We start from the raw sequence: 14,520 nt of genomic DNA on the forward strand, positions 1-14,520 counted from the left end.
TAGCACTGTAAAGCATTGAACGTTCTTTAAAAAAAACACAATTTAAATCAATTTGCCACACATTTTATTTTAACGTAAATTGTATTTCTATAAATTTTAAAATTGTTAAAAATGTTTTTTATTCTTTTCTGTTCTAGGCTAACGGAGCCAAGACAATTATGTATAAAAATTAATGCATTTTTTCGAACGTTTTCACAGAATTTATGTTAAAAAGATGTGTTTATTTTTAAAGATCATTGACATTGCGCTACTTTTCGATTTGCTTTTGTGTTATTTTTTTGTTTTTGTAACGCCAAAAAAGAATACAACATAATTTAGTAACAGAAAGAAATGGGTAAGAGAAATACTAAAAAAAAAGCCGACTTTAAAACACCTCTTTAAAAAGACGCCGACTACAGACTAGAACATGGACTAGACCATAGACTATATACTAGACTATAGACTAGACTGCGTGGTTATCGTGGTAGTTCACTGCGAGAGAACTCAGTTTTAACAATAGATTAGACCACAGATTAAACTATAGATTATAATATAGGCTAGACTATATACTAGACTACAGATTAAACTGCAGACTAGACTATAGACCAGACTATAGATTAGACTGGTTGATTATCGTGGTAGTTCACAGCGAGTTGAGTCGGAGGGACTCAGTTTTGACAATAGATTAGACTACAGATTAAACTAAAGAATAGACTATAGGCTAGACTATAGACTAGACTATAGACTAGACTATAGACTAGACTATAGACTAGACTATAGACTAGACTATAGACTAGACTATAGACTAGACTATAGACTAGACTATAGACTAGACTATAGACTAGACTATAGACTAGACTATAGACTAGACTATAGACTAGACTATAGACTAGACTATAGACTAGACTATAGACTAGACTATAGACTAGAATATAGACTAGACTATAGACTAGACTATAGACTAGACTATAGACTAGACTATAGACTACATGTTCCGGAGGACGCAGAACATGTAGTCTTTAAATGTCGTAGATTCGATGGTCATAGACGCGAAGTAGAGGTTGGTGTAGGACATGATATTAACCCTGGAAATATAATTGATATCATGATTACTTCACCGGAAAAGTGGGAACTAATATCGAACTATATAACCGATATAAACCTGCTGTTACAACTGGAGGAAAAAAGTCGAAAAGAGCAAAGGAGAAATGCGTTAAATGTGGAGATAGCATAGATGCTTACCATCCCCGCGACGTAATACCTAAAGGCAGTTCCGCGGGGTTTTGCGGTTGACGATGGGAAGGCGGTTTAGTGAGTACGTGGCGCAAAACATAGCTGAATCTCACATAATGGATTATAATTCATATCTATGAAGATTCCGCACCCCATTATATAAAAAAAAAAAAAAAAAAAAAAAAAGACTAGACTAGACTATAGACTAGACTATAGACTAGACTATAGACTAGACTATAGACTAGACTATTGACTGGACTATAGACTAGACTATAGACTAGACTATAGACTAGACTATAGACTAGACTATAGATTGAACTATAGACTACACTATAGACTAGACTATAGACTGGACTATAGACTAGACTATAGACTAGACTATAGACTAGACTATAGACTAGACTATAGACTAGACTATAGACTAGACTATAGACTAGACTATAGACTAGACTATAGACTAGACTATAGACTAGACTATAGACTAGACTATAGACAAGACTATAGACTAGACTATAGACTAGACTATAGACTAGACTATAGACTAGACTATAGACTAGACTATAGACTAGACTATAGACTAGACTATAGACTAGACTATAGACTAGACTATAGACTAGACTATAGACTAGACTATAGACTAGACTATAGACTAGACTATAGACTAGACTATAGACTAGACTATAGACTAGACTATAGACTAGACTATAGACTAGACTATTGACTAGACTATAGACTAGACTATAGACTAGACTATAGACTAGACTAGACTAGACTATAGACTAGACTATAGACTAGACTATAGACTAGACTATAGACTAGACTATAGACTAGACTATAGACTAGACTATAGACTAGACTATAGACTAGACTATAGACTAGACTATAGACTAGACTATAGACTAGACTATAGACTAGACTATAACTAGACTATAGACTAGACTATAGACTAGACTATAGACTAGACTATAGACTAGACTATAGACTATAGACTAGACTATAGACTAGACTATAGACTAGACTATAGACTAGACTATAGACTAGACTATAGACTAGACTATAGACTAGACTATAGACTAGACTATAGACTAGACTATAGACTAGACTATAGACTAGACTATAGACTAGACTATAGACTAGACTATAGACTAGACTATAGACTAGACTATAGACTAGACTATAGACTAGACTATAGACTAGACTATAGACTAGACTATAGACTAGACTATAGACTAGACTATAGACTAGACTATAGACTAGACTATAGACTAGACTATAGACTAGACTATAGACTAGACTATAGACTAGACTATAGACTAGACTATAGACTAGACTATAGACTAGACTATAGACTACTATAGACTAGACTATAGACTAGACTATAGACTAGACTATAGACTAGACTATAGACTAGACTATAGACTAGACTATAGACTAGACTATAGACTAGACTATAGACTAGACTATAGACTAGACTATAGACTAGACTATAGAGACTATAGACTAGACTATAGACTAGACTATAGACTAGACTATAGACTAGACTATAGACTAGACTATAGACTAGACTATAGACTAGACTATAGACTAGACTATAGACTAGACTATAGACTAGACTATAGACTAGACTATAGACTAGACTATAGACTAGACTATAGACTAGACTATAGACTAGACTATAGACTAGACTATAGACTAGACTATAGACTAGACTATAGACTAGACTATAGACTAGACTATAGACTAGACTATAGACTAGACTATAGACTAGACTATAGACTAGACTATATACTAGACTAGACTAGACTATAGACTAGACTAGACTGTTAAATTATTTTTTATCGCATTCCACATTTTTAGTCGAACAAATTACAAACTTATCTGATGAACTTAATAGAACAACTAGATAAATGTATAACTTTCGATAATATTAATGTTGATACTTAAAAAAAGAACTAAATGGAGACACTAATGATGATGCTACAATAGAAATAGAGATGCTGTTGATAATAATGATGATATTACTGATGGGTAGTGACTGGCTGACGTTGGTGCTGATCGGTTGGTGCTATTCCAAAGTGTGTGAAATGTTGTGATGCGATGTGTGTTGTATATAGAATGATGATATTTTTAAATTGCGGCGTAAAAATTTGTGTATCTGTTTCTATTTTATGATGACCATAAATTTTGGAAAAGTTGTTTCTGTTGTTTTTGGCTCTATATAAAAATAATTGTGACTAATTTTAAATTTTCATAAATTTCAAGCATTCTAAGAATAATAAAAACCAGTTAGGAAATGACAAGAATATAAAACAAAATTTGCTTTGGGAATTTCTTTTATATTTAACTTTTCCTATTGGGTGCTTTGATTTTTTGCACAAAATTGATTACGTTTTTCTTTTGTTAACAAGTTTGTATACACATTGACTTTTATTGTTTATTTTAATTTGTTTAAAATATTTGAAAAATTCTCGTTTCATAATTTATGATATTTGTTTACTTTATTAATTTTATAGTTTATTTTTCGCCTAATACATGCCCTCATATGGATTTAGCGGTTTTTTTGCGCAGATTTGCTATTTGTTCATCAAAATAATCCGGCGGCCAGTGAAAGTCATCGATTTCTTCATTGCACATAAATTGCAAAGATTTACAGAATTTTTCCGGAAATGCGCGATACTCTAAAAATAAATATTTACGATATGAATATGAAAGCTAAGACAGTTGGAATTTGCGGAGTAAGCAATAGTGTTGGTATTTATTACAGATTCACAGAGAGATACTAAAATTTGGGGGATAATTTCATTGACTATAATCACTAGATCGGTTCACGGATTAGTCAACAGACTAGAGCTTATACTGTTTCATAAACTAGTGAGATAAAAATAAAATCATAGCATAGACTATAAACTATGCTGTGGAACTGGCTTGAGAATTGACAATAAACTAACTCTAGATTATACTATAGACTAGACTATAGACTAAACTATAGACTAGACTATAGACTAGACTATAGACTAGACTATAGACTAGACTATAGACTAGACTATAGACTAGATTATAGACTAGACTATAGACTAGACTATAGACTATAGACTAGACTATAGACTAGACTATAGACTAGATTATAGACTAGACTATAGACTAGATTATAGACTAGACTATAGACTAGACTATAGACTAGAATATAGACTAGAATATAGACTAGACTATAGACTAGACTATAGACTAGAATATAGACTAGAATATAGACTAGACTATAGACTAGACTATAGACTAGACTATAGACTAGATTATAGACTAGACTATATATTAGATTGTGGAATAGATTATAGACTTGACTATAGATTTGACTGTAGACTAGACCATAGACAAGACTACACTATAGACTAGATTTTAGACTATCGACTATACTAGACTATCGACTACACTATTGACTAGATTTTAGACTATCATCTAGACTTTAGACTATCGACTATACTAGACTATCGAATACACTATAGACTAGATTTTAGACTATCGTCTAGACTTTAGACTATCGACTACACTTGACTATAGACTAAACTATCGACTAGACCATAGACTAGACCATATACTATACCCTAGACTAGACCACAGACTACATTGTATATACAATATATAGTAGACTATATACTAGTCTATAGATTGGAGCATAGACAATACTATATACTAGACCATAGACTAAACCACAGACTAGACCATAACCTAGTCCATAGACCAGACTTTAGACTGATCTCTAACTAGTCCATGTGATAGTCTATAGGCTACACTCTCGCTTTCTACACCCTTAAAAATGGAATTTTGATAGACTATAGACTAAACTATAGACTGGGCTATAGACTAGACTACAGAATAGATTAAAGCCTAAACACTTTACTATATACCAGACTATACACAAGTCTATAGAATGTACTATAGACAATACTATATACTAGACCGTAGACTAAACAATAGATTAGACTCTAGTGTAGTCCATAGACCAGACTTTAGACTGATGTCTTGACTAGTCCATGTAATAGTCTATTGACTTTACCCTTGCCCTCTACACTTTCGAACATTTAATTTTAACAAAAATAATTTGTGAATCTATAATTATTTACCACACTGTTTTATACTCCATTTTACACTTTTTTCATTTCATTCTCACCCTTTTCATATTTACAAGCAGATATTTCCATTTCACAATTTGTTTTGAAATGTTTAAAACACGTTCTTTCCGTATCAAAATAACACTGATGTCGCACTTCTACCGAACAGTCATTCTCAATGCGATCTCTACACTTGCTGGCCAAATTTAAAGGGACACACAATAGCAAACTCACTAGAGGAAAATTTGAACATAAAATCTTAAATAAAAGTTTTAATTAAATATTTTCAAAAACTTCCTACTTACTCCACAAACAACTTAAATAACTAATATTGAACAACATTTTGGTTTAAGTTTTAATTTCACACTAATTTCAAAACTTTATTTTGTACTTTGTGTTTCGCATAATTTTTGTTACTGTTTATTTTTGAAATAGAGCTAAAACCAGCAGCCTCATGTCGTTGCTCTGTTTTATTTACTAAAAATTCTGAATATTTCCTTGTATTTACTTTTTTTATTTTACAAACGCAATATTATTTCATTTTTTTCTAAATTTTTTTGCCTTATTTATTAATATTTATTTAATAATAAACAATTGTATATATTTTTTTATGAAACTCATATTTCTGTTTACGAAAGTACTTTTTTGTTTAATTTTTTTTTTTATTTTTTTCTTAACTGCAAACGTTGAATTTAGTTTTTCTTTATTTGCATTTGGATTTTTTAGGATTTTATTGTATTCTAATGTTTTTTTGCTGTTGTTGCTGTATTTTTATAACAAATACAAATAGATTTTATTTCTACTGCAGTCAGTTGATGTATTTTTTTATTTATAAATTCCAGTAGGAATTTTATAGTGTTTTATATTCATTCAGTCGTACGAGCAATATGGAATATTGTTTGGTAATAGAATTGATAAAAAAGAGGGAAATAAAAAAATATTTAAATTGTAAAAAATTAAAAAGTCATGTATTTAAAGAAATTATTGGAAATATTCCAGCAATAGTTTTGTCTTGACCTGACATTACTATTAGCTTTTTTGTTATCACTTTTGTATGCATTGCACGCTGCTTAGACTATAGACTAGACTAGACTAGACTATAGACTCGAATATAAGCTAAACTATAGACTGAACTATAGACTAGACTATAGGTTAATCTATAGGCTAAACTATGGACTAGATTATAGACTAGGCTATAAATTATATTATAGACTAGACTATAGACTAGACTATAGACTAAACTAAATACTCGACTATAGACTAGACTATAGACTAGGCTATAGACTAGACTATAAACTAGACTATAGACTAAACTATAGAGTAGACTATAGACTCGAATGTAAGATAGACTATAGACTAGACTATAAAATAGACTATAGACTGAACTATAGACTAGACTATAGGTTAAACTGTGGACTAGACTATAGGCTAAACTATGGACTAGATTATACACTAGACTATAGACTAGGCTATAGACTAGACTAGAATAGACTAGACAATAGACTAGACTTAGACTAGACTATAGACTATATAGACTAGACTATAGACTAGACTATAGACTAGACTATAGACTAGACTATAGACTAGACTATAGACTAGACTATAGACTAGACTATGACTAGACTATAGACTAGACTATAGACTAGACTATAGACTAGACTATAGACTAGACTATAGACTAGACTATAGACTAGACTATAGACTAGACTATAGACTAGACTATAGACTAGACTATAGACTAGAATATAGACTAGACTATAGACTAGACTATAGACTAGACTATAGACTAGACTATAGACTAGACTATAGACTAGACTATAGACTAGACTATAGACTAGACTATAGACTAGACTATAGAACTAGACTATAGACTAGACTATGACTAGACTATAGACTAGACTATAGACTAGACTAGAGACTAGACTATAGACTAGACTATAACTAGACTATAGACTAGACTATAGACTAGACTATAGACTAGACTATAGAACTAGACTATATACTAGACTATAGACTAGACTATAGACTAGACTATAGACTAGACTATAGACTAGACTATAGACTAGACTATAGACTAGACTATAGACTAGACTATAGACTAGACTATAGACTAGACTATAGACTAGACTATAGACTAGACTATAGACTAGACTATAGACTAGACTATAGACTAGACTATACTAGACTATAGACTAGACTATAGACTAGACTATAGACTAGACTATAGACTAGACTATAGACTAGACTATAGACTAGACTATAGACTAGACTATAGACTAGACTATAGACTAGACTATAGACTAGACTATAGACTAGACTATAGACTAGACTATAGACTAGACTATAGACTAGACTTAGACTATAGACTAGACTATAGACTAGACTATAGACTAGACTATAGACTAGACTATAGACTAGACTATAGACTAGACTATAGACTAGACTATAGACTAGACTATAGACTAGACTATAGACTAGACTATAGACTAGACTATAGACTAGACTATAGACTAGACTATAGACTAGACTATAGACTAGACTATAGACTAGACTATAGACTAGACTATAGACTAGACTATAGACTAGACTATAGACTAGACTATAGACTAGACTATAGACTAGACTATAGACTAGACTATAGACTAGACTATAGACTAGACTATAGACTAGACTATAGACTAGACTATAGACTAGACTATAGACTAGACTATAGACTAGACTAGACTATAGACTAGACTATAGACTAGACTATAGACTAGACTATAGACTAGACTATAGACTAGACTATAGACTAGACTATAGACTAGACTATAGACTAGACTATAGACTAGACTATAGACTAGACTATAGACTAGACTATAGACTAGACTATAGACTAGACTATAGACTAGACTATAGACTAGACTATAGACTTAAGACTATAGACTAGACTATAGACTAGACTATAGACTAGACTATAGACTAGACTATAGACTAGACTATAGACTAGACTATAGACTAGACTATAGACTAGACTATAGACTAGACTATAGACTAGACTATAGACTAGACTATAGACTAGACTATAGACTAGACTATAGACTAGACTATAGACTAGACTATAGACTAGACTATAGACTAGACTATAGACTAGACTATAGACTAGACTATAGACTAGACTATAGACTAGACTATAGACTAGACTATAGACTAGACTATAGACTAGACTATAGACTAGACTATAGACTAGACTATAGACTAGACTATAGACTAGACTATAGACTAGACTATAGACTAGACTATAGACTAGACTATAGACTAGACTATAGACTAGACTATAGACTAGACTATAGACTAGACTATAGACTAGACTATAGACTAGACTATAGACTAGACTAGAGACTAGACTATAGACTAGACTATAGACTAGACTATAGACTAGACTATAGACTAGACTATAGACTAGACTATAGACTAGACTATAGACTAGACTATAGACTAGACTATAGACTAGACTATAGACTAGACTATAGACTAGACTATAGACTAGACTATAGACTAGACTATAGACTAGACTATAGACTAGACTATAGACTAGACTATAGACTAGACTATAGACTAGACTATAGACTAGACTATAGACTAGACTATAGACTATAGACTAAGACTATAGACTAGACTATAGACTAGACTATAGACTAGACTATAGACTAGACTATAGACTGACTATAGACTAGACTATAGACTAGACTATAGACTAGACTATGACTAGACTATCTAGACTAGACTATAGACTAGACTATAGACTAGACTATAGACTAGACTATAGACTAGACTAGATAGACTAAGACTACTATAGACTAGACTAAGACTAGACTATAGACTAGACATAGACTAGACTATAGACTAGACTATAGACTAGACTATAGACTAGACTATAGACTAGACTATAGACTAGACTATAGACTAGACTATAGACTAGACTATAGACTAGACTATAGACTAGACTATAGACTAGACTATAGACTAGACTATAGACTAGACTATAGACTAGACTATAGACTATAACGAGACTATAGACTAGGACTATATGACTAGACTATAGACTAGACTATAGAGACTATAGACTAGACTATAGACTAGACTATAGACTAGACTATAGACTAGACTATAGACTAGACTATAGACTAGACTATAGACTAGACTATAGACTAGTCTATAGACTAGACTATAGACTAGAGTATAGACTAGACTATAGACTAGACTATAGACTAGACTATAGACTAGACTATAGACTAGACTATAGACTAGACTATAGACTAGACTATAGTCTAGACTATAGACTAGACTATAGACTAGACTATAGACTAGACTATAGACTAGACTATAGACTAGACTATAGACTAGACTATAGACTAGACTATAGACTAGACTATAGACTAGACTATAGACTAGACTATAGACTAGACTATAGACTAGACTATAGACTAGACTATAGACTAGACTATAGACTAGACTATAGACTAGACTATAGACTAGACTATAGACTAGACTATAGACTAGACTATAGACTAGACTATAGACTAGACTATAGACTAGACTATAGACTAGACTATAGACTAGACTATAGACTAGACTATAGACTAGACTATAGACTAGACTATAGACTAGACTATAGACTAGACTATAGACTAGACTATAGACTAGACTATAGACTAGACTATAGACTAGACTATAGACTAGACTATAGACTAGACTATAGACTAGACTATAGACTAGACTATAGACTAGACTATAGACTAGACTATAGACTAGACTATAGACTAGACTTAGACTAGACTATAGACTAGACTATAGACTAGACAATAGACTAGACTATAGACTAGACTATAGACTAGACTATAGACTAGACTATAGACTAGACTATAGACTAGACTATAGACTAGACTATAGACTAGACTAGACTATAGACTAGACTATAGACTAGACTATAGACTAGACTATAGACTAGACTATAGACTAGACTATAGACTAGACTATAGACTAGACTATAGACTAGACTATAGACTAGACTATAGACTAGACTATAGACTAGACTATAGACTAGACTATAGACTAGACTATACTATGCTATAGATTAGGCTATAAAAATGACTTGTCTTTATTTATGTATTCTCTAAACTGTTCCATTGAGTATGATCTTTCAAAAAAAGATCATGTCATCATTTGTTTTTAGCAAAACCACCTCATAAAAATAAATCGAATAGTATATGTATATGTATCTAATCTCTTTAACATTATAGTTTAATTATTAATAATAAAAATAAATTACCACTATAAACAATTAAGATTTTGATTAAACTTTTTGCGAAACAAATAACCGAACAAGATCATAAATAGTTTACATGGGTTTTTGGGTAATTTATAATTCATCTTTTTGTTTGTCTTAATGGGAAGTATGCCAAGAAATTTCTATTTGAAATATAAAAATTCTTAAATATTTAAAAATATAAAATAAACACCAGCAGGCAAACAGTCATCTTAGAGAACATATAAAACTATAAAATTTATATGAAAAAAAATAAATAAATTAACAAAAAATATTTATAAACACACTTTTTACAACATGCGAGCGAGCTGTAACGTCAAGTGTATAAAAGCAAATATTTTTTTGATCATAAAAACGCGCCCTGACAATATTCAATTAGTGTAAATATTGTAATAAAAATATAAAAGCGAAAAATTTATTTTCGAAAAAAATTTTATTTGTTTTGAAAAATTATTTTAAACAAGTGAGAAAATCACAAAATTTAGAAATACGAAAATATGTAATTTATACACATTTTAATGGTGATGATCGCAGTTTTGCTTTTAAGAAAATGCTGAAAAAAAATTATTTATTTTGACAAGTAAATGTAAATATGTGTAAAGTAATTGTGAATTTAAGTTGCTGAAATATTTAAAAATTACTAAGTGAGAGTAATAGGGAGAGAGAGTAGGAAAGAAGTGTCATTAATAAAATTTTGTATTTACGAAAAATTTTACAAAATTCTTTTTAACATTTTTTATTCATATAATTTGTAATTTAATATGATTTTAAGTAAAAATTAAAAGAATTTCAATGTAACATTTATTTCAATGTAACATTTAGTTATTATACAGTTGTTGGACCTTTTACATGCCTCAATTGTAATTCAATACATGGTGGGTGGTTGTTGCATGCCAGTTATTTTCGTTTTTTGTTTAAAAATAATTGTTGTAATTGTATAAAGTCTTCTTTTTCTTATGTCTCTTTTTCATATTAATTTTAACAAAATTTTTTTGTTGTCTTACATTTTGTTTGTTTTGTAATGTTTTTCTCATAAAATGTTATGGGTGTTTTTTTGTTTAAAGCTCTTTAAAGGTTTAAGTTATTTGTTTATTCTATTTTTGAACAAAATTAAATAAAATTTAATAAAGTAGAGTTGCAACGACTGACAGGGGCTTTAATGGTCAAATCTTTCTGTCGTCAAGGCTATAGATTGATCTGCAATTAAGAGTATATACTGTTAAGTCTGTTAGTTAAGACTAAAGGCTGATCTATAGTCAAAACTATAGTGTGATCTAAGTATAATTAATACTGTAATCTGATCTATAGTCAAGACTATAGACTGATCTATAGTCAAGACTATAGACTGATCTAAAGTTAACACTATAGATTGATCTTTATGCAAGACTATAGATTGATCTACAGTCAATATAATAGACTGATTTATTGTCAATACTATAGGCTGAAATATAGTCAAAACTATATATACTGATCTATAGTCAATACTATAGACTGATAACTATATATACTGATCTATAGTCAATACTATAGACTGATATAGTCAATACTATAGACTGATATACAGTCAAGACTATAGACTGATCTATAGTCAAGACTATAGACTGATCTATAGTCAAGACTATAGACTGATCTATAGTCAAGACCATATACTGATCTATAGTCAAGACTATAGACTGATCTATAGTCTAGATTATAGACTGATCTATAGACAAGACTATAGACTGATCTATAGACAAGACTATAGACTGATCTATAGTCAAGACTATAGACCGATCTATAGTCAAGACTATAGACTGATCTGTAGTCAAGACTGTAGACTAATCTATAGTCAAGACTATAGACTGATCTATAGTCAAGACTATAGATTGATCTATATTCAAGACTGTAGACTGATCTATAGTCAGGACTATAGACTGATCTATAGTCAGGACTATAGACGGATCTTTAGTCAAGACTATAGACTGATCTATAGTCAAAACTATAGACTGATCTATAGTCAAGACTATAGACTGATCTATAGTCAAGACTATAGACTGATCTATAGTCAAGACTATAGACTGACCTATATTCAAGACTATAGACTGATCTATAGTCAAGACTATAGACTGATCTATAGGCTAGACTATAGACTGATCTGTAGTCTAGACTATAGACTGATCTGTAGTCTAGACTATGGACTGATCTGTATTCAACACTATAGACTGATCTGTATTCAACACTATAGACTGATCTATAGTCAAGACTATAGACTGATCTGTAGTCTATACTATAGACTGATCTGCAGTCTAGACTATAGACTGATCTGTAGTCTAGACTATAGACTGATCTGTATTCAACACTATAGACTGATCTATAGACAAGACTATAGACTGATCTATAGTCAAGACTATAGACCGATCTATAGTCAAGACTATAGACTGATCTATAGTCAAGACTATAGACCGATCTATAGTCAAGACTATAGACTGATCTGTAGCCTAGACTATAGACTGATCTGTAGCCTAGACTATAGACTGATCTGTAGTCTAGACTATAGACTGATCTGCATTCAACACTATAGACTGATCTATAGTCAAGACTATAGACTGATCTATAGTCAGCACTATAGACAAGGCTATAGACTAATATATAGTCAGGACTATAGACTGATCTATAGACAAGGCTATAGACTGGTCTATAGTCAAGACTATAGACTGATCTATAGTCATGACCAGGGAAACCAAAATATGCAAATGCATGTTTTTTGTGGTGCGTCGTATGGACTCATGGATAAGGTATTTACACGTTTCAGACCAATTTAAGAATTTTGGCATCGATTTGTTAGAGCATATTTTTGCATATTTTACCCATAAGAGCATAATTTAGCATGATTTGACTTTTTTTGCATATTTAAGGCATATTTTCGAGTTTTTAGAGCATATTTTACTCTTTTAGTGCATATTTTGATGTTTTCGTTTTTTTTTTTCATTTTTGTACATTTTTAATTTTCTTTTCAAAATATTATTTAAAAAGAAATAAAATTTAATTTATTTTTTTTTTAAATTTTTTAGCCTATTTTACAATTTTGAAAAAAAAAAATTCGTTTTTAGAACTTGAAAACTGCAAAAAATACATTACTCTCATGAAAACCAATGTTATAGTTTTTATTCAATAAAGCATTACATTTTAAATCGGACATAAAACCGATTACTTTTGATTTCATGAGACCAATCCATTTTTATAGTTCAAAAAACTAATTATTGAAATTTATGACAACACCGATTAAAATGTCAGTTTAAAAGCTATGAATACAATTGGAAGAAATGTGTCAAACATTGTCGTTTGAAATATGTTTTTTGGGGACCAAATGGTTTCATGTTATTTATTGGTTATCTGAACGTAAAACGGAATTCTATTAAACTAGTTCTTCAAACTATGAGATGAAACATTTATAAAAATCTTGTAGGATATAGAATATGACATTAAACATTTATTATTTCATTACAATTTCAGTCTTTTTCAGCTTTTCAATTTTAAAAAATAATTAAAAATTTTATTTTTGGAGCATATATTTTAAATTTTAAGAGCATATTTTGAGTTTTTTACGGCATATTTAAAGCGCTTAAAACACTTTTTTTAGAGCATGTTTTCGGTTTCCCTGGTCATGACTATAGACTGATCTATAGTCATGACTATAGACTGATCTACAGTCAAAATTAAAGACTGATCTATAGTCAAGACTAAAGACTGAACAATAGTCAAGACTAGGGACTATAGACCGATCTATATTCAAGACTATAGACTGATATATAGTCAAGACTATATACTGATCTATAATCAAAACTATAGTGAAGACTATAGAATAATCACTAGTAGGGACTGAAGACTAATCTATAGTCAAGATAATAGACTGAT

At 30.7% G+C, this 14,520-nt stretch overlaps 1 protein-coding gene across 1 annotated transcript; it reads right to left on the minus strand.

Moving 5' to 3' along the window:
• Window positions 1–3,664: 3,664 nt before the first annotated feature.
• LOC119614957 lies at window positions 3,665–5,896 on the minus strand. The gene is made up of 3 exons (XM_037971048.1): window positions 5,624–5,896; window positions 5,378–5,551; window positions 3,665–3,890 (listed from the first exon to the last, which is right to left on the minus strand). Exons 1-3 carry the CDS (start codon window positions 5,658–5,660, stop codon window positions 3,751–3,753), a joined length of 351 nt encoding a protein of 116 aa, XP_037826976.1. The 5' UTR covers window positions 5,661–5,896; the 3' UTR covers window positions 3,665–3,750.
• Window positions 5,897–14,520: the final 8,624 nt, after the last annotated feature.

The sequence above is a fragment of the Lucilia sericata genome, unplaced genomic scaffold, assembly GCF_015586225.1.
Source record: "Lucilia sericata isolate MDLA Ls3-8-SP2 unplaced genomic scaffold, ASM1558622v1 Contig003743F_arrow, whole genome shotgun sequence".
Lineage (NCBI taxonomy): Eukaryota > Metazoa > Arthropoda > Insecta > Diptera > Calliphoridae > Lucilia > Lucilia sericata.

Excerpts from the sequence above, each read along its gene's own strand:
- LOC119614957 (XM_037971048.1), bottom strand. The coding sequence starts at position 5,660 with ATGTTGTTCAATATTAGTTATTTAAGTTGTTTGTGGA. Across the intron at positions 5,552-5,623 it reads TTATTTAAGTTGTTTGTGGA|TGAGTTTGCTATTGTGTGTC; the intron begins GTAAGTAGGAAG and ends ATTTTCCTCTAG. Across the intron at positions 3,891-5,377 it reads TGCTTGTAAATATGAAAAGG|AGTATCGCGCATTTCCGGAA; the intron begins GTGAGAATGAAA and ends ATTTATTTTTAG.